Source organism: Onychostoma macrolepis, chromosome 09, assembly GCF_012432095.1.
Source record: "Onychostoma macrolepis isolate SWU-2019 chromosome 09, ASM1243209v1, whole genome shotgun sequence".
In the NCBI taxonomy this organism is placed as follows: domain Eukaryota; kingdom Metazoa; phylum Chordata; class Actinopteri; order Cypriniformes; family Cyprinidae; genus Onychostoma; species Onychostoma macrolepis.
The window spans coordinates 16,315,524-16,341,442 of record NC_081163.1 but is presented as its reverse complement, the minus strand read 5'-3'; the positions used below and the strand labels follow the sequence as shown (position 1 = coordinate 16,341,442).

Here is a 25,919-nt window from a genome sequence, read left to right as displayed (position 1 = left end):
GAAACAATGAAAAACATTATTTAAAGGCTTACTGGTTACTCAACATGTGATTTCAAAGGTTTGGTGTTTAAATTCACTAAATAACAGTCGGGTTAGGTTCATTTATTTAAATACACTGCAATTTAATAGCCTATAAAAATTACGTAGGTCACCTACGGTATGTGTAACTTATTTACAGGACTCGGGTATAATAACTAAATATAATCTGTGTTGCCAAGTAACGTTACGTGGTTTTCCAGAGAAATTGGGCTACTTGCCGCGGTTGTTTTTCATGACCGCGGGTTGAAGCGACCCCAAGTAACGTGATATTTAGTCCCTGGAATGCGAATTGTACCAGGGGAACCCCGCCAGAAAACAAAATAAACGTGTATTTATTTTACCCAAGGAAGGCGATTTTTACCGAAACGCGGTTGGGCTAGTTCTTCTGAGTAGCAATAGGGCGGGTTTTGTTGCGAAGACCTGGCAATCCTGACTAGGATGTTCCACTTCACTTTACTTTACCTTATATTGTAATATAGCTACACTTGCCTAGTATCTCCCCTAAACACTTTCCCTTTGGAAAGATCCCCACTGGGAAGACTGTTCTACTTCATTAAGTGGGAGAAGGCGATTTTTGACAACTCTTATATTTGTAAGATATCTTTCTAATGGCAAAAATAAGATAGAAAGCGGTTGCAACGGCCCTTTCGCGCGTAACACGTTCTCCCTACTCAAACATCACAAACACATCTCTTTCAGGTTTATAAAAGTAAAGGCATGACTCAACAGGTACAAGTAGACTACTTTCAATAAAAGGTCCAACATATTAGGAATGCTTTTAATTTGAAAATTAGCTTACCTGTCGAGAAGAAACTCCCCAAGTTCTTCGTATCGATTGAATCCCAAACATTTCATCAGATTCCTCCATCTTGTAAAACCACTGCCAGTGTTTACCCTTGTTTTACCCCATTGTCTGTCTTCCCATTCTGCCTTTCACTTCTGAATTTCTGTTTCCACACCGACTAAACACCCTCTGGCTCAGCCAGTCAGCCTGCTACAGTTAGTAACCAGCCACGACCCAAACTCTCGCTATGGCTGTGTGGTGGTATGCAAATAACCTGCATAGGTTGACAGGCAGGTAGAACATCGTATCATTGCATTCGGACCGTAAAGTTTTGTAATCTGCTGGGCAAATGAGTTGTAACTGAGATATGTTTTCACAAAATGGAGCAATTTGTGGAGATGCTTTTGACAACTAAATTGTAATCTCTCTCTCAAAATAAATAAATTAAACAAATAAATAGACTCAATCCCTGAGAAAGAAAGAAATTGCTGATAAGTATAATACATTTAAAGACTATTTTCCATGCTTCTAATAATTGCTTCTGAAGTCACAAGTAAAAAAATTAACCCTCCACGCTCTTATTGGGCATATAAGACCATTTAGAATTCTTCTGAGCTAAGCAATGTTTTATCCAGTTGATTTTAAAATTACTATTAAGAGTAGCCTACTAATGAAGAATGTTAAATCCACCCTCTGAAAAAGTTCTAATAAATAACTATGTAACCTGCAGAAAGAATCTGTGACTGTGATCGCATTTTTATACTAACAACTGTATTAGCCTGTACTGTATTTCCTAAAACATTTTTAGGAATAGTGTTTCATCAGCAGTGTTGGGGGTAACACATTACAAGTAACGCGAGTTACATAATCAGATTACTTTTTTTCAAGTAACTAGTAAAGTAGCGCATTACTTTTTCATTTACAAGAAAATATCTGAGTTACTTTTTCAAAAAAGTAACGCCAGTTACTTTGTTTTCCCATTTATTGACTGACAAGTCTCCTGTCCCCATGTTGGGAGAAATCGGAAGTGCAGAGGTGTTGTGTGTGCTGTGTGAATATGATGTTACTGTAGTTCTAGCAAAAAAACAAACAAAAAAAAAAACAGATTTAGTATTCATCAGAATGAATTAAAACAGTGAAATGCAAGCTCAGAATATGACGCAAACCTGCAATAATTAAATATGTTAAATAACACAAATGTTTCTAATCCCATTTTATTAACCAATGTATTTGCTGCTGACCTTTGATGATCCAGTTCAACCATACTAATAAGCAAAAATGACTTTAGATAAACTAACAATTGTGCTTCATTGTTTTTTTATTGCTGAAGATCGTTGAACCTTCTTCTCCTGCGTTCTACTGTACAGACATGAATATACTTTTCCTTCAGCCTGAGGTTTATTCATTACACTTTTTGGTGTGAAAGGGCTTTACATTTGCTATAAATAGAACTTCTTATATTAAAAACAAACAATCAAGCCCTGCTCATATTAAAAAAAGTATTGCAAAAGTAACATAACGCACTACTTTCCATAAAAAGTAACTAAGTAACGTAATTAGTTACTTTTTTAGGGAGTAACGCAATATTGTAATGCATTACTTTTAAAAGTAACTTTCCCCAACACTGTTCATCAGTACTGTTTTTCTCACAATGGAGCAACGGTGTGTAATTTATTGTTATAACTCACCACGGTTTGAACCTAAACATTTTCCTACCATAATTTTCCCTGTGCATGGGTATTCATGTATTTTAACTTAAATATAATGGAAAAACTTTTTTTTTTTTTTCAAGATGATAGGTGGTTGTGGGGTTTCGGGTGAGATTTTGTGGTGGCTGGTGGAAAATTTTCTAGGTTGGGCCATGTCACATCCAACAATCCAACAATTTCAGAAAAAATCCCAATATGATAGAAAAAGAAATAAAAAAATAACTGAGGGAAATAATATTACTATTAGAGAGGCTTGAAACATATTTGAAAAAGATAAATGTTTTACCAAGCTCTGAATTATGTTTCAGGATGATTCTCAAAAAAATATTATTTTCTGCAATGATTTTCAAGGTAAATTAAAAATATTCTTTACATTTTCATAATACACAATGTATACATTGCAACAGCAAAAACTTTGAGTAAAAAATAAATGTTACAGGATGAGAGATCATATTACACCAGTCTTGGAGTCTTTGCATTGGCTTCCTGTTAGTTTTAGGGTTGATTTTAAAATTCTGATGCTTACTTACAAGGCTTTACATGGGTTGGCACCTCAATATTTGTCTGAGCTTTTAATTCCTTATATTCCAACACGTGACCTTCGTTCTTCTGAAACTGGTCTTCTAACCGTTCCTTTAACCCGTTTAAGATTGATGGGCGATAGGGCTTTTTCATCATTAGCTCCAAAACTGTGGAATTTTTTACCGATTGAGATAAGGCAAGCTAAAAATCTTAGCACTTTTAAATCTCGTCTTAAAACTCATTTTTTTAGGGTAGCTTTTAATTAAAAAAAAATGTTTTTTGTTTTTATTTGTCGTGTTTTTGATTGTTATTGTGTATGGTTTTATTTGTTGTTGTAAAGCGCTTTGAGATCTCCATTTAAAAGCGCTATAGAAAATAAAGTTTATTATTATTATTATTATTATTATTTTGAGATTTTTTTATATAAATAACTACAAGGTGTGATACCAAACAAAACAACATGGAGATGCCAAAAGTCCACTGCACCAGCGCCTTGACCTAACTGCATATAGATAGACCTACTACACTGATCCATTCAGAAAGAGAGGCTGCTCACTGCAGAACAATTGGGTGGAGCTTAAAGGGAGGGGGCGTACAATGCTGTTTCATGCATTCAGAGTTGTTTACACGGTTAAAGAGTTGGATTCTCATGCTAAGCATGGCCAAAGTTTCAAAAAAACGATTTGGAAGTCTGACAGAGTATTTCTGTGCCAAAAATCCTCCTTCCGGGTTCGTACAAGTTTCGGAAAGTTTTTTTTTCTATCATGGCTCTTCCTGACGTAATGAAGGGTGGAACTCCTTATAATGGCATTTCTCCCGGAAGAGGGAGTCCGCGCACGCATCGACCGGAGCGAGAGCAAGGGCGCGCCCATCAACGCAACACACTTCATCCGGCAGAGCTGCACGGGACTTGCTTGGGAAGAATGTTTCTAAAGAAGTGTGTTTTTGGTTGTAAGGGAAAGTTAAGCTTGTTCAGCTTCCCAAAAGAACCCAACGTTAAGTGAACAGTGGATGCAGTTTGTTTTTCGGTTCAGCAGTAGAGTTTTGCAAGTGTGTTTGTTGACGAACGTTTTATAAACAAGGCAGTTCGACGCTGGATTTGCGTATCGTTTGATACTGAAAGATGGAGCGGTATCAGCTATAAAAGATCCTGGTCATGATTCAGAACTGCAGATGGTAAGTGAAATGGCATCAAATGACTGTTTTGTTGGTGATCGGCGCTTAAGTGCTTGTCACTCTTTAGCTCTGCCCACGGTGCGCCGCCTACAGGAGCTCGGCTGTTTTCAGAGAGAATCGTAAAGCTGTATCTTTTCTTTTATAAATATGATAAAACTAAAGACTCTTTGGAGATATAAAGGATGCAGTACTACACTATAGTACTCAAGATTAACATGAGATTGGGTGAAACTGTGTGTGTTATGCCCCCTGTAAAGTCCAGTACCCCCTCGTTGGACGTAAGGGGTGGAACAAGACCAGGGGTTCTCAACTGTGGGCCTCAAGGTCCACTTTTCTGCGGAGTTTAGCTCCAACCCTAATCAAGCAGACCTGAACAAGGTAATTAAGCTCTTCAGTATTACTAAAGTAACTGTCAGGTGAGTTTGATCAAGGTTGGAGGTAACTGAAGGTAGATCTCCAGGAACAGGGTTGGGCACCCCTGTACAAGACGTTCCAACCACACTCTCGGTGCGTTCCAAACGGGATATATCGCCCTCCGAAGGACACTTCGGAGTGAAAACAATCATGGCCGCCATATTGAAGGGTCGTTCCAAACCGAAGTGCGCAAAACTACCCACTTCAAAGGTCCCTTCGGAATGAAAGGTTTCGAAGGGTACAACTGATGGACACTTCGGGCTCCCATGATCCTTTGAACAGATTCTTTGCATGATGAAGGCGCCTCCATGTTGGCACGGGATGATGACGCAGAAGGGCACTTCAAGAAACAGTTGTTTGGTCCCCTACACCCTTCAACCCTTCGAAGCTCTCACTCCGGAGGGTAAACCCTTTGAAGGGATTAGGGCATAGAGATGAGCCCTTCCGAATGGAACGCAGAGTCAAACTGTACCCTATCGCAGGGGTGTCCAAACTCCGTTCTTGAGGGCCACTGTTCTGCAGAGTTTAGCTCCAACTTGCTTCAAAACACCTGCCTGGAAGTGTCTAGTATGCCTCGAGCTTGATTAGCTGGCTCAGGCGTGTTTAATTAGGGTTGGAGCTAAACTCTGTATGTCATTGGCCCTCCAGGAGCAGGACTGGACACCCCTGCCCTATCGCTAAACATAACTCCACCCCTTAGGTTCACAGAGGTGGAGTTGAACTAAGTCAAGCTCCACCCATTATATTCTGGGGTAGTGTTGTCAAAAGACCCGGTACTTCGGTACCAAGTCGGTACTAAAAAAATGAAAACGTCACGGTACCAGGTTTTTTTAAGTACCGTTGGTACCGAGTACCCGGTCAACCCGGTTCTTGACGCGTACAGCCCTATCATTTCTGCGATGCAGAAAACGCGGACAGAATCTCGGAATCCAGTTATAAAAACGGAATTTACAGTTTAGCACGAAATGTCACGGAATTTGTCAAAGTTTGGATGAATTAATCAAAAGTAGGTCATTACACTTAAATCAAATCGCGACACGGACTAGTATCTGTAAATATTAAGCCGCAAAAGTCGATTCAAATATGAATCCCGCATGTTCTACGAGTCTCTGTGTGAATGAATGAATGGCAGAGACGCGCGTTTAAAAAAAAAAAATTTGAATACACACACCGAAGCGCGCGTGACGCTCGCGGTGATTTCAGCATCTGCCGTCTCAGTGAGGACATAAATACATTAACAACATCTACAGAACTGCTCTAAGAGTCACTTCACAAGCATTTTACCATTTCATTGAGTAAAACCAGCGTCATATCATATAGCTACACACAGAAATTTAAAGGTATTCACGGCAAACCGTCAAAATAAAAGTTTATCTTAAAGACATTGTGCCAGAAATGTATTACTATTATTTAGTATAATGTATGTGATACTATTACTACTGTTGAAAATAAAATTTAATAAATATTTATTTTTAAAGAAATAACACAATATTTCTTCCATATTTTAATTTTAATAGTAAATCCCCTTTATTGGTACCGAGAACCGTGGATTTTCACTGGTATCGGTACCGAATACTGAAATTTTGGTACCGTGACAACACTATTCTGGGGGGTTTTGAATGTCATTTGGCTCTGCAGTAAGCACTACTTGTTCGGAATTACTAAACACAGCAAAATACAAGTGAAAAATGTTGAATGTGTGGACACTCAACACCCTGAATGATATAGTAAGTAATTGTAAATGTGTGAAGTTGCATACGCTCATATTGCCATATCCATATAAATCATTATTATGGTTTCTATGGCTAGGACCTGCTGTTCCTAAAATGATTTAAGTTTACTACTAGACTAAAAACAGTTAAAGTTAGCAGGTGCATAAGACAGCGCTACGTCCCACCTCAAAACACAATATACACTTTTGTGAATAATTACCTGTCAGGGTCTTTGAGAAAACGATAAAAGGCAAGAATTTTACTGTCACACTGATAGTTTTTGCAGTGGATTGCCCAACACTGTGTTCTTTTATTCCACTTTGACCTCTCTTTCGTTGTTATTCTGTCTATTTCTGTGTGTCTGTGCTGTTGTCCAGTTGGAATTTTCACCCCAAAATGGTGGCCGCGCTGCCGAAGCGCCACCTAGTGGCTGTTACCCAAAAAGCATCAGGGTTTCGCCCATAGACTGTAAAAAAAATGGACGTAGTGTCCGTGACGTCACTCGTAGGTTTCTGAAGCATGGGCCGTTTCTCAAATGGAAGGCTGCATCCTTCGGAGGTCGCATTTGTAGGCTGCATACGTCATAAAGAAGATCTTATTTTAGAATATTAACAGATATAAATTTGACCAGCTATTCTTAGTTAAGTGTAAATTGTTGTAATATGCTTATGACTCGCTCAGTTAACTGAAATAAACCAGGATTGATGACATATACAGCCTGTAAATGCGACCTCCGGAGGATGCAGCCTTCCGTTTGAGAAACAGACCATTTTTGAAGCCTAAAGTGGGCGGAGCCGACCGCCGCCATCTTGGAAGCGCGTCACTCCCGAAAATGGGCAAAAAGGCGGGATGTGGGTAAAGCTGAACTGAAACCATGCCCGTCTGTAGTGACAGCAGTGCTGCCGTGCAAAGACAAAACACCATAACTTCATTTTTGGTCGAAAATGAGTTATTGATAATTTTGGGACATTCAAGACCTCCTTTATCATGTGTTTAAGTATCATGGAGAAAAGCCTTGGAGAAACCAAGGCAGAACACAATACATCAGTTACCGCTCTTTTATTTTGTTTTGGAAAGCTCAAATTAAGTTACGTTTAAATTTTTGTCTGGTGGTTATGGTCAGAAAAAAAAAAAATGAATCGCATTACTAGATGTTATAGCCTAGCCAATGATCACTAGATTTTATCCAGATGTTACTATAATGATTCGGTAAATGGTGATCACCCTATATAATGTGGAAGTTACTGCCTTTTGCCTTGGCGTGACATCTCACTTTTTGCAGACAGTGCAAAAGCAGAGTACAATATCAATATAGCGGTAAAAATCAAGTTTGAGATCATTTTCATTAAAGCATCTAATTGCCAGATTCCCAGTGTCCTATCTATAATTATTTTTTTTCTGTACAAATACAAATCTTTAAAGCCAGTTTTCTAAGTTTCACACTCTAGTGAGTTTCACACTCTGGAGCAGAACGGGCAATCCACCTGTCACTCAAGTGGCCACGCCCTTAATTATGCAGAACTTTAAGGCTTAATATAATTTAAACGGATGAGTTATAAAAACATTCACCCCTCTCACAGTTGTCAAGAAGGGCAAAATTAGCTATATAGACCAAAACCACTTTTTGTACCAGGCTGAAAACATTTTTTTTTTTCTGCTGTAAAGTTGGGCATTTTAACATGGGGAGTCTATGGGACTGACTCCCTTTTGGAGCCAGCCTCTTGCGGCCAGTCGATGAATTGCAGTTTTAGTCACTTCCGTGTTGGTTTCTTTTTATACAGTCTATCCCTGCGTCCCAATGTGCATACTATCCACCCTATCTGCCCTAAATAATATTGAAAATTACTAATGTCACATAGAATTTAGGATGGATAGTATGCACATTGGGATGCAGGCTATGGTTTCAAGAGAGAGACCGAGAGGTTGCCGCTTGGTTTCGCAATCTTTTTAAAGAAACAAAACAGTTTAAAAAAATCACGAGGTGTAACTGGTGTGTTTTACGTCGTAGAATAAAACGTGAAAGTATCTTGAGCCTGTGTGAACCACGGACCTTATTTAAGGGATTTAACCAAAATCCCATTAAAAAAACCCATTGACTTTGGGAAGTGTTAAAATGCTAACTCGCTTCCGGGTTTTTGCCTACAAAGTGACATCATAGTTCCACCACTCTATACTCTTTGGCTAAACATAACTCCACTCATTACATTAGGGCTGAACGATTTTGGAAAATAATCTAATTGCGAATTAAAAAAAAAAAAAAAAAATGTATTTATTTATTTTTTAACCAATATTGCGATTTAATATGCAATTATTTTTTTAAAGCTCTTTAAATCATTGTATAATATGACCAACACAATCTTAGATTAAAAATAAATGTTCTTTTCTGTACACTTTTTAAACACTGTCTTTTAACTTTAGACAGACTTTAAATAAATAAATAAGAATATATACATCATCATGTTTTCAACACATGAGCTCAGTGAAATGTTATATGATTGGGTGTTAATATTCTGTTCAGTAATTGGTTAAAGCCGACGTGGCTGCCACTGCCTCTTACAAAAAGATAAAATATTTTTATTTTTGGCGGCTCCTGCCGCGAAGTGCTGTGCTCGTGGAAGCGGCATGATTTTGGGTGCACAAACACTGCGCTCCACCTCTGCGCCGACTGCGAAACCGCCCGCGGTTTGCCGCTTTCCGCATGTCTCCCATTGAAAATGAACTAGACATTCGCGACTGCCGCTACCATGTGAAAGGGTCTTAATATTAATATATTATGCTTTCTCTCACTGTACTTTGATGTCATTCAGCCTCTGCTGTTGAAAAATCGCGTTTTTTTCATATCGCGATATTATCGCAAATGCAATTAATCGTTCAGCCCTACATTACATCCAGAGAGGGGGTGCTGGATGTCATTTGACTCTGCAGTGAGCACAACTTGCCAGTAGTGGGCACTCTTGCAACAAAACCAGTGACATGCATCAATAAGACTGAGGGAAGTTATCCAGAAAATGGCATAAAAAACGAAGTGGAACGCAGCCTAGCAATGGCTAGTTAGGGCGATAAAATAATCACCCTTTTGGGGTTTGAGGACGCTGACTGGCAAAATTTTTATGTCATATCTTGTGTTTCATATAATGTGTTTATATCTTAAATCAGCAATTGATGAAACTGCTACATAGACCCGCCTCCTATGGGCGAACTCTCTATCTCCAGAGCTGAACTTGAGACATGTGTACAGGTAAATGCAACATATAGGAAAAGCATATATTTTGCACAGGTAATTTTCTATCATATCATATAAAATAATAAATTTATATAATTTATCATTAGAATGTAGAATCCTCTATTGGCCAGTCGCCACAGCTCATGGCAGACATTTTGTTGCCAGGGTGGAGATGACAAGAATGCTGGTTACCATGGAAATATTTTCTAATGACGACATCATCACACAGTCATTCTGGTGAATCCTTTACTCCAAGGTTGTTATTTACAAGGCTTCCTTAAATGACAAATGAGATGTGGGCTTTGTAAAACAAATGCCAGTCAAACCCTTAAAATAATGTAGTGGCCTGTTTAAGATTACACTGACGTTACCGTCCTGTCTTCCTCAGTGCTGCAGGATACCAGACTGAAAAACTTTGTGTGGACCTCTAAGTAAATATGCAAAGATTATATTCCAATAATAACAACATTCATAATGATACAATTAAATGAAAAATAATGTACCATTGGCTATGAGTTGTTCTAAATCCTATGCTGCCCTCCTATGGTGAAAACAAAAGGCACAAGTGAATCCAAAAACCTACATTTACATTTCATGGAAATCTCATAACATTTACTTATATAATGAAAATTTCCAGTGATTATTGAAAGTTCCGGTTCTTTCTCAGCTTCCTAATCCCTGTTGGTCATTAATAGCTGGACATCATGACAATAAAGTGTGGTAGGAGGGGTGTCGTTATTTCGGGATTCATAGGCCGCCTGTATTTGTAACAGATTTATGACAGCACTAGGTGGGTCATCTACCTCAGGCCGAGGCCCATAATTAACGACCCAGCATGCCGTTCAGGGCCAGGTGTACCTCCAGTATGTCTGTCATCACCAGAAAGGAGTGAAGATTGCCTTTTTTGCTTGCCCCTCCAGCCTGCACATGTGATAATGAATCATAATTTTCACCTGAATCTAAATAAGCATTGATGGACAGAATTATTGAGGGTAAATATATAATCTTTTAGTGTAGATAATGTTTTTTGTAGGTTATTCACACAGTGGTTATGCAAGACAGGTGTGGAAATAGAGTGTGAATCTATTACCTTTAAATCTTGAACATCTCAAAGGAATCCAGCTAAGAAAGAGGTTTTGTTTAATAATTCATGCATTAATAAGAGAGAGAGAGGTGTTAAGATACAGGCAATTGGTCTATAGCACTTTGTAATGAGCTGTGTCTGTTGTAGAAGCCAGACCACAAAAACAATGTGACCTCATATGTATTTTTTGTAAAGTGTGGTTTTACCACACCTACATTATGTATCGATAGACATTGAGGTGCACAATATTGACAGCATCTAAAGAATAAATTATCTGTGCATGAACAACAGACGTACCAATAAATCCTTATGAATATTTAGAACATTTAGATTGTTGTATTTAGTTTCCATATAAATGGCATTTTCAGTCACATTTAGTAAACAAAGTTTACTTACATGATCATTTTCATCTTTCTGTTATCATTGTACAGCACTGTTAAATTTTACAGTGCCCAAGCCAACTGGGCATTGTACAGCCCTCTTTCCCTTCTAACTCTGTTGCCATTTCCTTACAAGGAAATTATCTTGTCTGGAAAGTTTATTTTTACATTCTTTTCATAGGATTAAAGTAATTCCTTTCAGCTGTGGACCTGTATCAGTGACTCAGAAGTTTAAAAATAGTCTTGGAGGAATGTGATTCTGAAAACAATAAGAAAATGTGAAATTTCATTCACATGGTATAACTGCAGACCAGACAAATCAAACTTTAGTTTTTATTTAAATTAGGCCAGTGACACAATATGTGCCATTTTTACTACTGTATACGACACATCATTACATTTTGTAATTGGGTTTAAACTGCATATATGTTAACTGCTTTAGAAGCCTCCATCTTATAATCAATCCCTGGCGTATTTAAAGATGTCTCCATCTTTTAACAGTGCTGTAACATTGCAGCAGGGGTGTCTCCACAATGACCTTGCAGTTCCCAATCGCAACTGCCAGGTAATTAACACCTGCACATACTTTGCCAGCTTGTTAATTCATAGCTGTACCACATGGTAGCAGCTGATAAATCTGGCAGAAGATGTATTCTGCTTAAAAGACAACTAAAATAACTCAAGCTGACAATTCAAAAACATAAAATAAACCCTTAGAAACCCAAGCTTATGCTGATTATGTATTATTATTCCTCCCTTGCCTGTAGCATGTCACTTGTTATAAAAATCATGATACAAATCTGATAACAGTAATAAAATTCTGAATAACTTTTTGTGACTAATAGGAGCACCACATGTTAAAAAATAATACAAATGACTACCACAAGAGGGCGCTGTCAGGCTAGCAGAAAAAGTACTAGCTCACCTACTAGTAAGTGAACTTTGTGAACTATCCTTCCATTCTGTGCAGGATTCCTATGGAGGAATCTGGACCAACAGATATGTGCTGCCCTGTGGGCCCACTGTTGAAAAAGTGCTTGCTGGTGGCCTTTGTGCAGAAAAACCCCTTTTGTTTCAGCATGCTCTTGTGCCTCTCTGACCTGCATCAGCATTGTGGACTTTAGGTACATGCTGGACTCTGGCAAAGCTCCTGAGTCATCAACATGGCCTGAACTATTGTATGGGGAGATTTAGCAGGGTCTATTGACCAGCAACTGCTCACACAACCGGCAGCTCATACTCTCTGCCTATGCAAACACACTCATTCACTCATGTCTATGCAAACATTCTCATTCTCAAGCACTCATTCTTTTTAACATACAAATGGTTAAAAAACATGTGTGGTATGTATATTCATGTGAACAGGTACTGGTAGCAAAAACAAAATTCCTGACCTCAGTGTCAGTACAGCAAAAAGCCTGAAGAGGCAGTTTATTTTTTTTAAAGCATTTATTATTTATTAAAACCTAATTCTTCACCTGTCATGCATATTGTAAATAAACTTTAAATAAACTGAGTGTTACATGCAACTATATTTATCAAATATATCTCAATCAATTGTTTATTTATTTATTGTAAATGTACAGTTTGTCATGACAATACTCAAAAACTCAGTTTTCTTGTTTTCTGTGAAATGGGGGGAGTATTGTGTTAAAGCAACAGAAGATGTTGAAAGCAATGAGATGACAATTAATAAATAAATGAATACATTTAAAATAGTTAATATTTGACACACTTAATTTAATTATATTAATTTAAAGGGACAGTTCACCCAAAAATAAAGATTCTTGAGGGACCTTATTTTATTTATTTATTTTTCTGTTTGGTGTATTATCTATTATCACTTTAATACATTTATTTAGCAAGGATACAATGAATTGATCAAAAGAGACAGTAAAGACAATTACAATGTTACAAAATAATTACATTTCAAATAAATGCTGTTCTTTTGAACTTTTAATTCATCAAATAATCCTAAACAAAATTACCTTTTTAAAAGCAATCACTTTTAATTAATCAAATAATCCTTATTGACCACCAGTACAGCCTGCACTCCGGACTGTTATGCACATGCTGCACATATGAACCAGTGCTTTCTGCGTCACGCATTTAATTTGCGAGGTCTGTGCGCAGTGTGTGCATAGCGGTCCTCAGAGCAGGCAGTACTGGTGGTGAATATAGGCTACGGCCCTCAGACAGAACAGGCAGGTTGTGATGAGTGACAGAACAGAATAAGGATTGAGCAAAGTGTGGATGCGCAGTCCTTGAAGGACGTTCAACTCTGTTTTGTTTATATTTTGCTTAGCCTAAAATTTTAAAGGCAGCGGTTATTTGCACTGTGTAAATAGCGATGGATGCTATTTACACTGTGTAAATAGCAATTAGATGCTGTTTACACTAAGTGCAAATAGCATATTTTTTTAGCAATAGATTCTATTTACACCAAGTGAAAATAGCAGTATTTTTTAAAGATATGCTATTTACACTAAGTGTGAATAGCTATAGATTCTATTTACACTGTTAAAATAGCAAGGTTTTCTGCTATTTATACTACTTATTGCAAATAGTGGCAATTATCTGCCCCTCAGTATTGTAGTACATTATAAAACAGTACGCAATAATAACGTATTGAGTGTAAATTATAGTTTTAATTCAAATTATCAAATGGATGCCACCTTATTGGGACAATAAAGCCCTCCCTCCTACCCTAACCTTACCCGATACTCTTATTTTCAACTTTTTGATTATTTCCTTCATTTTTATTTGAAATAAATGCCTTTCTGATGCAATATGAAAAGGGAGAAAAAAGTTTGGCAAAAGGCGGGCTCGAACTCGGGTCAATCACGTCAAAAAGCGTGTGTTTTACCATCTTCGCCACTGAAACTGAAGCTAAACTAAAGTCTTTTTTAGTGTTGACTAACTCAATCACACCTTAGTGGGCGGAGTTAGTGTAAATAGCCTTTGCCAACAAGATGGGCTATTTGCACTCAGTATAAATAGACACTCAGAATTTTAAATGACAGATGTCGTATTTATTTATTTATTTTCTCTGCGACACTTTTCCTATTGTGTTAACAGCAAAATGTTAAACGAATTTAGTATTTTCACAAGACGAATAAAAATAGCTAATAGGCTATTTTTGTACAACCTACTTTTTTTTTTTTCTCTCTCTCTCTGCGACACTTTTTCCTATTTACCACTCAACCTTGGGAATCTGCAGTACAGGTACCAAGAGCATTGAAATGATCACTTATTCTGAAGATGGACAAAATGCATGCGCGTGAGATATTTAGAGTAAACATGTTATGTGGTCACACACACAGACATCAAGATTTTGCACGTGAATCACAACAACAGTTACAATCAAAACAAAGCTTCATGCTTCAATGCATGATGGGTGGCTTCATAGTATAAACTCTTCCTTAATTTCCAAGCTTTTTTGTTTTGATTGTCGTGTTGTGATTCATGTGCAAAATCTTGAGGTCTGTGTGTGACTACATGATGCATTTTCTCAAAATACTTTGTGTACATGCTTTTTATCCATAAATATAAACACACCCGTTAAAACACAACATCAGATGTTAATTTTGTTATGACTTTATCATCATTAATAAGAAAATGATAACACTTGATTTCAGCTTTCTTTGCCACAGCAATTGTGTTTTATAAACATAGTTACAACAGTCAAAAAAGCTAACACAAGAAGTACGAGTACCAAGATCCCAACTAAATCAAACACTGTCCACCACAATGGTGGCTTTAAATGAAACAAATACCAACATCGAAACCTCTGGTAATTATCAATAAAAGCTAAATATGTCTGACAGAAATAAAGTCAGTCTGGGGTGCGTTTCCCAAAAGCATCGTTAGCTATGGGTGGTAAGTCCCATTGAACTCTATTGGTAACGACGGTACTTGCGACCATAGTTGCTTTTGGGAAACGCACCCCTGGTTAGTGATGAGTGAAGCTGGTGATACAGTTTTTAACCTTGTATGGAGGTTCCATGAACGTCTATATTGGACGCGCAGAACACGTCAAAAAAAGACGTCATAACTTTCATTCTGGCTCCTCAGTGGACGTCTTTTCAACGTCTGCAAAGATGTAAAAAGACGTCCAGTGGACGTAACTTTGCGCAGTGGAATATATTAAATATATTATATGTACACTGAAAAAAGCTTTCATGGACCGCCTAGATTAGAGTATCATGCACTTTCACAGCAAAATAAACTTTTTTCTTTATTGAATAAAAAAAGCCCTCTTTGTTCTGTTTCTTTGGGTCATTGTTTCTGGTGATTCTTTTCAACTAACTTTTTTATTTATATCAAACAAGGCTGTAATCATGTCTAGAACATTGGGAGGACCAGTCGTTTTGAGGAAAATAAAGAGTCTGGTCTTTATTTTCCTCAAAACGACTGGTCCTCCCAATGTTCTAGACATGATTACAGCCTTGTTTGATATAAATAAAAAAGTTAGTTGAAAAGAATGGTAATGGTATTTATTTAAAGAAACTAAATAACTAAAGGATTTAAATGGATTTAGGGGAATAAATTAAAAGAAAAGAACAGCAAAAGAATAAGAAGTTTTTTAAAGTAATCAATCTGAACTGCAAATAATATATATTTTTTTATTTTAAAATATGCATCCATTCAATTTCAGTTGTAGTTGAAAACGCAAAACAGAAAAATGCTATTGTGATCATAATCAATTATGAATTGAATCACCTAAATGACAGACCTACTTTCCATTCAAAACTGTGGAATTTTGAAAAAAAAAAAAGTCAAATAGTTTGCATCACTGGATATTATTGGCCGTTTACCGCCTGTGGTTCTCAAACTTTTTATACCACGTACCACCTCAGAAAACATTTGTCTCTCCAAGTACCACCATAATGACCAACATTAAAATACAGTAGCGTAGTAGGCCTAACTATTCAGCTACAGCTCTGCACAGTTCAAAAACGAAGCAGTTTTATTCCTAATAACAATTCTTATTGTTGCCAGCCACTTTAACATTGTAAATACACAGTTTGAACATTAACACTGCACAGTGCTTACAAACAGGTAAATAAAAAAAATTATTACATTAAAATATTGTACCTAAAAGTTTAATAAAAACTGTACTGTACTTAATTGTAAAAACAATCAAACAAACAAACAAAACCTTTACTCAAGTAAAGATTCAATTAAAATGATTTTTGTATAATTTAGTGATTCCTGAGTACCACACGTACCACACTTTGAGAACCACTGGTTTACGTCATATAAGGGGAACGCTAAGTTGAGCAGACTGTTGCTATAGTAACGAACACAACTTTCATCGCACAGGCTCTTTACTTTCAATTTTCATTCTTACATTCAGCATAAACAGCAAGCCAAAAGTGGCAAGCTTTCAGCTGCACTGTATAGCCTACATGCATTTTAGATGCTTATATTATGTTCTTGCCCCAGCCATCCATGCAATGAATGAATGCACGTTATTGAATTAGCAGGTTTTTTAGAACATTAAAACTGATCAGGTAATTTCAGTGGTAGGCTATGATACATATTCAAGCAACGTTAGCCTATAAAACTCCCCGTAACTCACAAACGTCCCGTGATAGTGCACAAATATTTCTGTCCAAAATTATCGATTTTTCTTTTATGCCAAAAATCATTAGGATATTAAGTAAAGATCATGTTCCATGAAGATATTTTTAAATTTATTACAGTTAATGTATCAAATTAATTTTTGATTAGTAATATGCATTGCTAAGAACTTCATTTGGACAACTTTAAAGGCGATTTTCTCAATATTTCGATTTTTTTTTTTTTTTTTTTTTTTTTTTGCACCCTCAGATTCCAGCCAAATATTGTCCGATCCTAACAAATCATACATTAATGGAAAGCTTATTCATTCAGCTTCCAGGTTGTGTATGAATCTCAATTTTGAAAAATTTACACTTAAGACTGGTTTTGTCGTCCAGGGTAACCTCGTGGGAGCGGGACAAAAAAACCTCTAACTCAGGTCCCATTCGGAACGTAACAGAACCATTGCTGATGATGAAGGAAGCGGTCATAAAGAGAGGGCCAGTCCTCACTGCACTCCATAATCTGACCCTGGAAGTCAGGCCGCTCATACAGACGGAAAGTGCCAGTATGCTACAAAAGAGAGAGTGGATAGTCAAATACCATTACAATGCATTGATTTCTTGTAGGCCATTTACTGTAGAAAGAGCAGAATCATATCTAGAATCACCTATAATTATACTAATGGGACACTGAATGATTCAAAAAATACATTCAACTTTCAGTAGGGAACAATAAGGAGTTTAGGGCCAATAGTGCTGTTCTTGAATGGTTAGTGTGGCGCATATGTCTGGTGTAGGTGAATATTTTTGCTGAAAAGGAGAAACATAGACCTGCATTTGGCAAAATAGGCCAGCTGTGGTTCCCCAAACAGGGATGACTTACATTTTGCACCATGCGGCAAGACCTTATAGAGTCACTGAAGCCCATCCACTGCTGGTAATCAGGATACTCTCCCCTGCTTAGGATGTACTGGCAGCCCATGAAGTTTGGACGTTCATACAAAACCCAGGCCTGTAAGGTCCACAAATTTGGTCCAAGAACGGTATCCAATCATGGATGAAGGTTTCCTGCATGTTCGGTCTTTTCAGCGCGCAAAGTTATTAAATTTAGGTTAACTTCAAATCTGACTCCATTTTATTAAGACCTCGAACTTAGGTTGAAAGGCAAATTGGTCGTTTGTCTGTCCCCAATTATTCCTATTATTCCTATTATTCTTCTGACATTTGATTATTCTAGTTAATTCTTTACTTTATATTTACTTGTTCATTAGGAATCTGTCGCTCAGGGTGTATCACGCCGGCCGATGTAAGTTATGTGTACCCCACGATTACAAACTCTCCAGTCTGATCATTAGTCAGAGGTTATTACTAACCATTTAATAGGTCACCCATGCTTACCATTATTTAAATAGTGGTTCTGTTTAGCCCCCTACAGTCACCCATGTAACAACTTAGTTAAAGCTCAAACAATAATCAGAGGTTATGCTAGTACTATGAAATATGTTAGTATTTCAGTAGTATTTTATCTAGCCCCCAATAGTTAGAAATAACTAAGTACAACTTGAATAAAGCTCAAACAATAATCAGAGGTTATGCTAGTACCATATACCTAGCCCCCGATAGTTAATATAACTACGTACAACTTAAAGCTGAGACAATAACCAGAGGTTATGGCTAGTACTATGAAGTATGCCTGAACCATGCTAATACTCCAATAATATTTTATCTAGCCCCACATAGTTAATGCAACTGTATAACAACTTAACTAAAGTCAAGCAGTTAGTCAGAAATCTATAATCTCACCTGATGTGCCCCATGCTCCATCTAACCTGAGATTTAGTATGTACTAACCCTGGACGCAGATTTGCGGTAACATACGCCTTCACTTAATCTACTTGAGAAAATAATTTCAGAGTAAGTCAGAATAAATTCGAATGTAATCAGGATACTCTCCCCTGCTTAGGATGTACTGGCAGCCCATGAAGTTTGGACGTTCATACAAAACCCAGGCCCCACTTTCAACTCGGATGGAGTTACAGCGGCTGAAGTGGGACGACAGCTCTGGGCAGTCCATGCTGCACTCAAAACAACATCCCTGAAAGTTTTTGCCCTCATAAAAGAAAATCTGTATGGGAGAAGATGTAGAAACATAGTTAAGCCTATGAAAAGATCACAGAGCCAGTTTAAGCAAGCAAAATGTGTCTTACTTTTCCCATTCTGTCAATGTTTGGGGCTAATTTTATTCCTCCTTTTGATGTATGCTGTATATTGAAAGGGCAATGAGCGAGATTTATATGTTTCAAACTGAGTTGCTCTGCCAGGCAAATCATTGTTCTATAAATGGCCGCAACAACTGCATCATCAACAGCTGATACTGCGATTGTTTCTAGATTGTTCCTGCAGATTAATGCAGTGGCCATTGTATGGAATCCTGACTTTTTGATTCTGCAATGTCCAGACAATATTTATTGGTCTAATTAAATCGTTTTCCAGATGTTGGTACTGACATAGTTGGAGCAGCATTGGCATCTAGCCACATGCTCTATTGGACGAGGTGTAACACGTCCCGAATGAACTGATGCATTTTGTGTTTGTATGCTCCGCCCAAACTCTTGCTCTGCTATTAGACATGCAAGCTATGCCATGCTTTAATGAAAATGTCATATGAAAGTGTGGTTAGACTCTTTGATTCAGGTGTTACCGTCAAAATGGCAACAGATTAAACAACAGACATTGGCTGTTTTAGCAAAAGAATAAAAATATAGCATAAGTGTTTTAATGACAGCCTATACAATGTGATGAACAGAGCTTTACAGTTGTATAAAAACTATAATATTATCCCAGTGATACTAAAATAACAATGTAACAAACATGCATGTGTAAACAGAATATTAAAACAAGGCATTGGCTATTTCCTATACGCAAAGTTTAAAACAGGTTACACTGTAAATAGTGGTAGAAACTGTCGCATTGTTGTACTTTTGCACAAGTAAATAACAGCAAATACCAGTTATATGCTATTAGGTAATATGAAATTATAGAAATTAATATGCTCTTATAAAGTAAATATCTGATCACGGTGTGTGGAATTACTGAATAGGCTTTTGATCTCAGTGTAAATTCAAACTGATAAGAATGTTATATAGAATGTTGTATTGTATATAAAATAACTGATTTTGATTTGCTTTGTAAGTTGCTCAGGAATTTACTGTTGTTGTTTGTCTAATTTATGTCTGACTCAGACAAATCTTGTTCATAAGGATTGGTTTAAGACAATTTTTTAATGAAAATATTAAATATGTAAAACATTTTACTTGAAACCATTTCTGCTGAAGAACTGCACACACTGTATGAACAAATATCACACAGTGCTCAATATCACACAGAGGAGAACTGGTCCCAGAGTGAACCTAGTTTCTGCTAAGGTTTCATTTATTTCTCCATTTTTGTCACCTGATGGGAGTTTGGGTTCCTTGTGACAGTTGCCTTTGGCTCGCTTAGTTGGGGTCTAAAACACCTAATATTCAGTAATGTTATCACACTGACACTATTGGATGAGAACACTACTTGAATTTAACTGAACTAAGCTGAATAATGACACTATTGTCCTCTGTAGAGCTGCTTCATAGCTGAAAATTAATCAAATCAAATTTGTTCATTGATAAATTTTTCAATATCAACAGTGAACTGAACTGAATCACCATTCAACACTGAAGTGAATAGCTACACTACTACCTTCAGCAGACTTGCTTATTGCTTGTTTTATAATACATTAACACAGAAATTACAGTTGTTGAACTGAAGTGAACCAACACTGAACTACTGTCTTGCTACAGCTGCTTTGCGGCGAAATTTGGATTTGCCTCATTTTTAAAGCTTGCATCACAGATTCTGTTACTTTGCTGATCAATATTGTCAAGCTGCAATCTTTAGTGAATAAAACACTATCAAAAATAAAGGCGACCTGATTTGACTTTACAAAGCAGTCATTCATACTATATATAAATGATAAACTAGCTTTTAAGAATGTGTTTTTTATGTTTTGTTTTGTTTTTAATTAATATGTTAGAAACATTTCAGCTTTGTATGGCAACCAGTAAAAAACAGAGACGACTCGTATGAATAAATGCCTCTTCAAATAATTTTATTTGTCAGTAGTAATTATGACAGGTATTCATTTCAACAGTCCGTGGTGATCTGACGAATAGAGCCCACAGTGGCATGCATGGCCCCCCATTCAGTGTGCCGCCTGTATTCTCCCTTCTCAAGGAGGTACTGACGGCCACGGTAGTTTGCATGCTCGAAGAACACGCAGGGACCTTCCTGGACCTTGCAGGAATGGATCTCTCTGCAGAGGAACCGTTCCTCAATGGACGGGGTGCTTTCTGAAACTTCCCATGTTTGGCCACCAAAATTGGGCCTCTCAAAGAGCTTCAGCTTGAGATGTCCAGTAACCTGGCGGAAATGCAAATTATGTTTCTATGTATACACCTAACCACAAACACAGACTCACTGAGAGCAATTCAAATTGATCACGTGTGGTGCCATTGGACTTACATGCCTGAGCAGACGACAAGATCGGATGCAATCATTGAAGCCAATCCAATGGTGATAATCTGGATACTCCCCTGGGACAAGGATATACTGATAGCCCATGTAGTTTGGCCGCTCATACAGGACCCATAAGCCCCCCTTAACTTTTGCAGAATTACAGCGGCTAAAAAAAGAATGAAGGTCACTTGTGTCTCCCTTACATTCATAGGATCTTCCCTGGAAGTTCCTGTCTTCGTAGAACTCAATCTGTCAGACGAAACACAACACTGACAGTTTACAATGTGCTAAAACCTCATTGCAGACTGTGGGACACAGACAATTAGGGAGAAAGAGGCACTTACACTCTCAGTCGTCATTGTGAGATGTGAAACGTTGGATAGCAAACTGTGCTGTAGTCTCTTTATACAAATCCTGAACAAAGGCACAGGTTGTAAAAAATTTAATCAGCAATTCAAAAAAATATCTAAGCTCAATGTATTGTTCTAAAGCACTGAATCATAGATTCGTTCAACAATAAAATTGTGAGTACCAAGCATCCCAACCTCAGCCAATGAACCCCAACCTCAGGCTTGTACAACATGCCACTACATGTTGATTAAATTAGTGTTTGTCTACTTAGCCAGCTCAGGCTGATTATTTATCTTACTACAGAAATTTGCATTCAAATGTTTGCCAACAGCACCATCACACTATCAGCTCCAGCAAAATCACTGTTTTGACTGGCAACCATTGTGTCCATCAAAGTGGATTTAGAAGCCAAGCACTGGTGTTGAGGCATATACTGTCTCTTATGGGCCATTCACACAGAACACTTTCAATTCATTTTAAAATGTGAGATGCAGGGCAGTGGAATACAAGGTCTTCAGTGACACTTTTTTCAAATTTCAAGACTCTAGTCCAAATAGTGCATGTTTACATATGGAAATGGAAAATCAGTGCTTTAGAATGCAAAAAGATGTCCTGTGTGGACAGAACTCTTATTATACTGCAACTGTGTGATAAAAAAAAATTAAGTTATGGATAGTGTTATTGGATAGTGTCTGAAAACGTTCCCTTTTATTAATGTTTGTTAATAACTTTAAAACAAAACAAAACTTAAAAAAAAAAAAAATCTTGAATTTATTTACATGCAATCCTATGCATTTGACGTGAGTAATTTAAAGTGCTCTTAAAATATGATAATAAAGATACACATGAGTGAATCTATAAAAGATTATAAAAGTACATTACACACTTAAATGTTTAATTAAAGAGAGATCATCATAAGACCACTGTGGTCAAAATTAAAATCTTCTGATAAACAAAATCATTTTTCATGTGTCAGCGAATTAGACAGCGTGGAAGTAAAATATATCCACTTTGGCATTATGCCTTTGAGAGTACCTAAGATGTTTTGGCAGTATCTATGAAACAAAACACTATATATATACAGATATATATATATATATATATATATATATATATATATATATATATATACTGTTATGATATATGCTTACATCTATTTTTTTAATTAATTAGCATCATGATGCTTTAGATCCCTTTAATTATTGGTAATGCAATAATACCTATGTTTCCAATGTTGGACACACTGTACAGTATGTCACCATTTTGAGTTTAGTCAATAATGTACTTTTTTGAACCTGTAATAAGCTTACCACACTTACTATGCTTTGGCCTACTGACATTAAATATTTTTCTTTATTCAATGCCATGACAATATTCTATCAATTTGGTAACAGCACCGCCTATTGGTCAAAAGTAATTGTACTTTTAAATAATTTTTCTTGACATTTAAACCACTTTTTTTGTAAATCTTTGAGTGCAAGACATAGTTGTCATTTAAAGCCATCACACTCTCTTGAACTTTACTAATAACTCATTTCATTTGCAGAGGATGAGTTACAGGTACAGGTCTCAAAGCTGTGCTTCAAACACCCCTGAAAGGTTTTCTCCACATGTTAGGGACAGAGTTTGATGGAACATGTTTGCATAATGTGAAAGCAACAATTGAAAACTACTAGAAATTTTGAATAATGTTACTGCAGTCAAATGCTACTTCAAAGTGCAGAATGGAAAAAGGGAGTCCAAAAGGACAAATATGGGGCATATTTAGTCAAAACTGACACATTAGAGACTTGGCAAATACTGAAAATAACCAAAAAACTAAATTTTGCCTTCATACACATTTACATTATGTCTTGCTTCACATTATTGTTAATTCTGGTGACCTCTCTTGGTAGAATTGTTGAAATAGCTACAGTTATGTGAAGGCAAATCTAAAAAGGGAAATCTCATTTAAATCACACTACCTGCAGATCTCTTTATGCAAAACTTATATAATGTATCATTTTTAGATTTACTTAAAAATAGAGAGCAAATAAGACTCTTTATGAACCTTGCTACTCTAAGGAATGCTTCAGACTTCGTAACTCTTGGCCGACGTGATTTCTCTTGCTTTTCCACTCTCATTCGCTATCTCTCTCTCACTCTCTCTTTCTGTTCTGTTTGTCTTTCATTCTGTTTGTTTCATGTAGGCTGTGATTGCACAATTTAAATTAACAGAAATCACAGACCTGCTTGATCATCAGGTTCCAGGCTATTTGAATGACAAAAACCATTATCAGCCTATAAAGTATAAAAGGCAGCAGTCAGACAGACAGCAACTGGACAGAATCCCACAAAGACTAGCAAACATGGGCAAGGTATGTATTGGGTAGCCTTATTCCAGTGGAGAAGAGCTGACAAAAACAGCAAAATCATCTATAAATTTATTAAATGCAAAGATAAAATTTTTTATGTGGAAACGGTCAAAGTCATAAATATGTTTTAATAATATTGAACATTTTCTACATAAACAAGCTCTACCCGTTGTGTAATGCAAGCCGAAAAAATCCAGTTACTTCAAATGTTAAAGATTACTGTTTACAGAGAAACATTTATTTTAATATTCACATTTTTTTCTTGGTAGATCATCTTCTACGAGGACAGGAACTTCCAGGGTCGCTCCTATGAGTGCAGCAGTGACTGCTCTGATATGTCTACCTACCTCAGCCGCTGCCATTCATGCAGAGTGGAGAGCGGCTGCTTTGTGGTCTATGACCGTCCTAACTACATGGGAAACCAGTTCTTTATGAGGAGGGGCGAGTATGCTGATGGAATGCGCATGGGAATGAGTGATGGCATCAGGTCCTGTCGCATGGTTCCTCAGGTAATAAAAAATAAAACAATGATAATAGTATTATCATTTTAATAACTAATAATAACTGTTCAGTTATTCAGCGCATTTGAAACAGACTGTATTGAATCAGAAATGCACTGAATTATACTGAACCAATACATTTCTTTTCATCTTACAGTACAGGGGACCCTACAGAATGAGGATCTATGAGAGGGAGAACTTTGGAGGTCAGATGAACGAGCTGACAGATGACTGCGAATCCTTCGTGGACCGTTACCGCATGTCTGACTGCCAGTCCTGCCATGTGATGGATGGTCACTGGCTCATGTATGAGCAGCCCCACTACAGAGGCAGGATGATATACTTCAGACCTGGAGAATACAGGAGCTTCAGGGATATGGGATACAGCAACGCCAGATTCAGCTCTGTTAGAAGAATCATGGACTTGTGTTAAATTCACAGTCTGAAAACATAAATGATAATATAAGCATAAACAATAAATTTATCACCATGCATTTATTCTGTTGTCTTGGCCTGTTTTCACCACTTTGTTCCACCATTAGTGTCATTGTACCAAAAGTATGCAAACCAATGGAAAATTTTATAGCATCAGTTAGGCTTATAGTATCAATGTCCAAATGAAGAAGCAGATCATCAGCGCCACAAAGTATTACAACTTAATCAATCAATATACTGTACATACCAAACATAATTCTAAAGATTTATATATCAATAATTCTAGTTAGATGTCATGCAGACACCTCCCAGTCCTGTTCCTCAGTCCCCCCCTCCAAATATAACATAAAAATAGACATGGCATTGATTATTTTTATGTCTGTATGCATGTAAAACACTACTTGTGTACTATAATGTAGAGATAGTGTATCATACTGTGAAATACACTTCTGAAAAATCAACCTGTTCTGCACACATAAATAAAAAAAAAGCAATCTGAAAAACTGGATATATTTATAAAGACAATGATGGACTATTAAAAACTATTCAACTATTAAAAAGACTATAACTAATGAAAATAAAGGTTTTTGAATCCTGTCATGTTATGTATCAAGAAATTTTGTTAATTAAGCAGTACATCAGACAAACAAAGGTCTCTGGTTCATAACTGAATCTTACTGTTTTTACTTTAATTTCCCAGTCTTAAATGAAATCTTTAAACAAACACCAACATAAAGAGAATAGGCTAAACTAAAATAATCCAGAATGGAACTAGTAGAGTTCAATTACCAGTGTCCCCTTAAAGCAGGCCTTTTATGCTTGACAATGTCAGTTTTAAGAAAAAAAAGTGAAATGTATTTGTCTCTATTCTAAGTTTCAGATGTACAGTGAATGACACATCAGTGGACCAGTTGTCTTCCTCCACCTGCCCTACAACCAAGAAAAGCCACAGTTGGCACAGGGTATAGGAGCAAACAGTTCTGGTAACTACTTGTAGACTAGTTTAGAAAAAAGTAGAATTGCTGAGTAAGAAGTTCAAACAATAGGCTATAGATTTTTAGCAATCAAGTTGAGTATAAAAGCAACACAGTAAAACACTGGCACTATAGAAACAAAAG

General features: G+C 36.8%; 4 protein-coding genes across 7 annotated transcripts in view; 1 reads left to right on the top strand and 3 right to left on the bottom strand.

The window, feature by feature from the left end:
* LOC131547141 (diacylglycerol kinase beta) overlaps positions 1-1,088 on the bottom strand; it is a 145,478-nt gene extending 144,390 nt beyond the window's left edge. For both annotated transcript variants that reach the window (XM_058787486.1, XM_058787483.1), the window contains exon 1: positions 839-1,088. The gene's annotated coding sequence lies outside the window, so the exon portion shown is untranslated. The remainder of the gene's footprint in view (positions 1-838) is intronic.
* Positions 2-24,842, top strand: crygm3 (crystallin, gamma M3). Of its 3 annotated transcripts, none has more exons than XM_058787488.1 (4): positions 2-58; positions 23,702-23,869; positions 24,136-24,375; positions 24,524-24,842. In XM_058787488.1, exons 2-4 carry the CDS (start codon positions 23,861-23,863, stop codon positions 24,797-24,799), a joined length of 525 nt encoding a protein of 174 aa, XP_058643471.1. In that variant the 5' UTR covers positions 2-58; positions 23,702-23,860; the 3' UTR covers positions 24,800-24,842. The 3 variants fall into 3 exon arrangements, with proteins under 3 accessions (XP_058643471.1, XP_058643470.1, XP_058643472.1); XM_058787487.1 differs by lacking the exon at positions 2-58 and adding an exon at positions 3,826-4,230; XM_058787489.1 differs by lacking the exons at positions 2-58; positions 23,702-23,869 and adding an exon at positions 3,826-4,230.
* Positions 17,035-18,777, bottom strand: LOC131547473 (gamma-crystallin B-like; the record flags this gene model as incomplete). The annotated part of the gene is made up of 3 exons (XM_058788064.1): positions 17,035-17,181; positions 17,494-17,622; positions 18,622-18,777. Coding segments are annotated over 3 exons (423 nt in total), but the record flags the coding sequence as incomplete, so codon positions are not given.
* Positions 20,574-21,894, bottom strand: crygs4 (crystallin, gamma S4). Its single transcript, XM_058786920.1, is given in 3 exon segments — positions 20,574-21,065; positions 21,168-21,466; positions 21,855-21,894. Coding segments are annotated over 3 exon segments (615 nt in total). The 3' UTR covers positions 20,574-20,789.
* Positions 24,843-25,919: the final 1,077 nt, after the last annotated feature.